The sequence below is a fragment of the Manacus vitellinus genome, unplaced genomic scaffold (assembly GCF_001715985.3).
Source record: "Manacus vitellinus isolate BGI_N305 unplaced genomic scaffold, ASM171598v3 scaffold_46_pilon, whole genome shotgun sequence".
NCBI classification, from domain to species: Eukaryota; Metazoa; Chordata; class Aves; order Passeriformes; family Pipridae; genus Manacus; species Manacus vitellinus.
The window spans coordinates 5,434,268-5,438,121 of NW_021940578.1; the positions used below are offsets into that span (position 1 = coordinate 5,434,268).

A 3,854-nucleotide genomic window follows, 5' to 3' on the forward strand; every position below is an offset into this window, starting at 1 on the left:
ACTCCCACCCCTGCCTGCACGGGGGCACCTGCGAGGACGACGGCGAGGAGTTCACCTGCAGCTGCCCCGCGGGCAAGGGAGGGGCCGTCTGCGAGAAAAGTGAGTGCCCCCCACCCACCATGGCACTGGTGCCAAAATTGGCAGAAACGAGGCTGCTCAGGGACAGTTTTGAGTCTTTAAGCAGCAAAGGTATTTGTTTTGAGCAACGCTGGGGAGTCTAGCCAGGGGCAGTTCTACCCCCCGATGGTTTTCCTGAGTGAAAACCAAGTCTGGGCAAACGGATTTTGCTCAGAGCTGGACAGAGTAGCTCCGAAGTTCTCAGTGAAAAGCCAGGTAATTTATACAGTTTTTATGAGTGATTACAACATCTATACATGCACATTAGTTTAATTTCACAATCTAATTACCATATTCATAATGGGTGGAGCTTGAGACAGGGCTGTCCTTTTAGGGAGTCCTCTGGTGGTCTTTCTGGTCGTTCAGCCTCAAGAGGGAGGGTCCTCTTTGTCATGAACTTTTCCTGACTACGTACTGGGAGCTTGTGAAACCCCCCTCTGCTTCAGCTTGCTCATCTCCCCAGATATCCATTCTATCTAATTCACGACTACTAAGTTGTCGTTAGTACTAATGAAAAACATCCATGCCTATGGATGTTCTGTACTAATGAAAAGATAACAGATAACATTTTCTGTTATCTTTTCATTAGTACAGATCATCTGTAGGCAGAGCTCTGGAACAGGGTACCCCTTGTCCCTTTAACAGCAATGTTGTATTCCTCAGAGCGAGGGTCTGTAACATCCCCTCAGAACAGAATTCCAGCATCTCAGAACTCTTGCTGGGTTTCAGCATCCCAGAGCAGGGTGGGGAGGGACCTCTGAGCTCACCCCCCACCATCCCAGGTTGCTCCAAGCCCCGTCCAACCTGGCCTGGAGCGGGAACCTCCCGCGTCGGGCGACTCCAGCGAACGCCTTGGCTGGTGATGGAGGGATGGGGGGAACGTTCAAACCCGGCCCCGGAATTGGCACTGGCACTGCAGGGGCTGCTTTAATGGGCTGTAATCTCAGCTCTGCCACAGCAGGTTGTACATGTGCTATTCATTGTAAAAGGCTGCGAGGTGCCAGGAGTGATTTCCCCCTGGCTCCGCTCCCGATCCAGCAGTGCCCCGAAGCACCGGGGGATTGGGAGCTGCTGCTGTGTTAGCTCAGCTCGTGGCACTGCCCCTCACAGCTCCTGCCTGCCAGTGTGACACAGCCAGGCACTGACCATCCTCTCCAGCCCGGGGAGATGTGTTCTGATAATCCAGCCTCTATTTCCCAGTGCTTGGAGCAGCTTAACAAGCAGCTGGAGACTGGCAGCACGCTTACCCAGAGCTGCTGTTATTTACTGTGAGCCCCCACTGGCAGTTTGGGGTCATGCTGGGGACTCTGGGTGGCTGGGAGTGCTTATTCCTGAAAAGCTTTGTCCCTAAAGCCATAATCTGGAGCGCTCCAAGCTGTGGGTGTCCAGCCCTGTTCATTTTAATAGGGCTTGGCCTCTCAGATCTCTTGGAAAACCTCAGCCACGACGAACAAAAGCCTGGAGTGATGAATGTAAATCTGTCATGTGGGATTCTGGGAGGAGAGATAAAAATTATCTAAGGAGCAGGGAAGCTGAGTTACGAGGAGCTGTGTGTGCAGCAGAGCTCGGGTGATGGCACTGGGGCACGGAAAGGACCAGCAGCACTGGTTTTTAACTGGGAGGAGCTGGTTGGGGGAGCAACACCCAAAGCCTGGGAGCATCTTTGGGGGGAATGGCATCACAAGAGGGGTTTTGGGTACCAGTGTGAGTGTCTGGGAGGTGGTGACGGGGTGAGCATGGGCTCAGAGGAGACAACCAGCTTCTCTCCGCCCCTTCCCAAGAGCTCCGCGTCCGGACAGGTCGAAAACATTCCCGGGCTCACATCAGGCTCTGTGTCCTTCTGTCCCCTCTTCACTCCTCTCCTGGCTCTTGCAGCTATCAGGTACTTCATCCCCAGCTTCGGGGGCAAGTCCTACCTGGCGTTCAAGATGATGAAGGCGTATCACACGGTGCGCATCGCCATGGAGTTCCGCACCCTGGAGCTCGGGGGGCTGCTGCTCTACAACGGCCAGAACCGGGGCAAGGACTTCATCTCCCTGGCCCTGGTGGGCGGCTTCGTGGAGCTCAGGTGGGTGCCCTCCCAGCCCCAGCTGGTGGGGAGGAAGGTGGGCTGCTCCAGCTAGAATGGTCCTCGCAGAACATCAGGAGGATGCAGGGCTTGGACTCGCGTTCTGAGAGACCCGGAATCAAAGAGATGAGGAGAGGAGAAGAGAGCTCGTTCCCTCCCTCTGGCACTTTTCAGCAAAGTTAATTCAGTGATTTCAGTTTGAATTTTGAAAAGCTGGAAGGTGTGGGAGGTTGATTTTTTTGGGGCGAGCGAGAGGTCTTTTTTTTCTTTTTTTTTTTGGGTGGTGGTTTTCTTTTTTTTTTTTTTTTTGTACCGAGAAAAGAAACACAGGTGGAAAAAAAGGAAAGGGAGAAAGGCCCCAGAAATCTGAGCTGGAATGACTCTTTTTTTTTTTTTTTTTCCCCCATTCCAAAAGCCAAAGGGACGGATTTGGAATGAGGTGAGGTGGAGGAGATGAGTCCTCAGGCAGTCCTGACGCTCAGGGGTGGGCAGAGCGTGCTCTGAGGGCAGCCTGGCACAGAGCTGGGCAGGGAGGGGAGGGTCTCCCAAGCACTCCCAGCTTCTCCCTGGGAGATGTCACCTGACACAGGTGTCCCCTTTCTGCAGGATGGCACAAACATGACCCTCTCCCCCGCCACTCTTCTCTCCTGCAGGTTCAACACGGGCTCTGGCACGGGCATCATCACCAGCAAGGTCCGTGTGGAGCCTGGCAAGTGGCACCAGCTGGTGGTGAACAGGAACCGGCGCAGTGGGATGCTCTCCGTGGATGGGGAGCCCCACGTGAGCGGGGAGAGCCCCCCGGGCACCGACGGGCTCAACCTGGACACCGACCTGTTCATCGGGGGAGCGCCCGACGACCAGATGGCCGTGTGAGTGAGGGGCTGGGGGCTGTCCCTGGGTCACAGTGCCTGCCACTGCTTCATGGGGGGCTGGGGGGGCTTCTTAAGTGATCATCTGCCTGTGTTGGTGAGGCACTTCCAGGGCTGTGTCTGGTTTTGGGGCCCTCACTGGAGGAGAGACGTTGTGGGGCTGGAGTGAGTCCAGGGAAGGGAAATGGAGCTGGGGAAGGGGCTGGAGTGTCCTGTGAGGAGCTGGGGGGGCTCAGCCTGGAGAAGAAGAGGCTCAGGGGGACCTTTTAGCTCTCTGTGACTCCCTGACAGGAGGGGCGAGCCGGGGGGTGGTCGGGCTCTGCTCCCAGGGAACAAGGGACAGGAGGAGAGGGAACAGCCTCGAGATGCACCAGAGGAGATTCAGGTTGGACATCAGGAGGAATTTCTTCACAGAAGGGGTGGTCAGGCATTGGAAGGGGCTGCCCAGGGAGGTGATGGAGTCCCCATCCCTGGAGGTGTCCAAGGAAGGACTGGTCTTGGCCCTCAGTGCTCTGGGCTGGGGGACAGGGTGGGGGTGATCAGGCACAGATTGGACTCGATGATCTCAGAGCTCTTTTCCAGCCTAAACCGTTCTGTGATCTGTGCCCTGTGGGGGAGCGCAGCCTGACCCACGTGCTCGGAGCGACCAAAAGCCCCAGTGACCCCCGTGCTCTGTCCCCTCAGGGTGGCAGATCACACCACGGCCACCACGGGGCTCAAGGGCTGCATCCGCCTCCTGGACGTGAACAACCAGATGTACGACCTGCGGGAGAAGGGCAGCGACGTCCTCTACGGCAGCG

General features: G+C 56.4%; 1 protein-coding gene across 1 annotated transcript in view; it reads left to right on the forward strand.

Moving 5' to 3' along the window:
• The window catches only part of AGRN (agrin), a 117,797-nt gene that overhangs the window by 99,948 nt on the left and 13,995 nt on the right, over positions 1–3,854 (forward strand). The window contains exons 25-28 of the mRNA XM_029962403.1: positions 8–99; positions 1,993–2,185; positions 2,839–3,054; positions 3,739–3,853. Of these exons, the coding sequence (XP_029818263.1) occupies positions 8–99; positions 1,993–2,185; positions 2,839–3,054; positions 3,739–3,853 (616 nt within the window). The remainder of the gene's footprint in view (positions 1–7; positions 100–1,992; positions 2,186–2,838; positions 3,055–3,738; position 3,854) is intronic.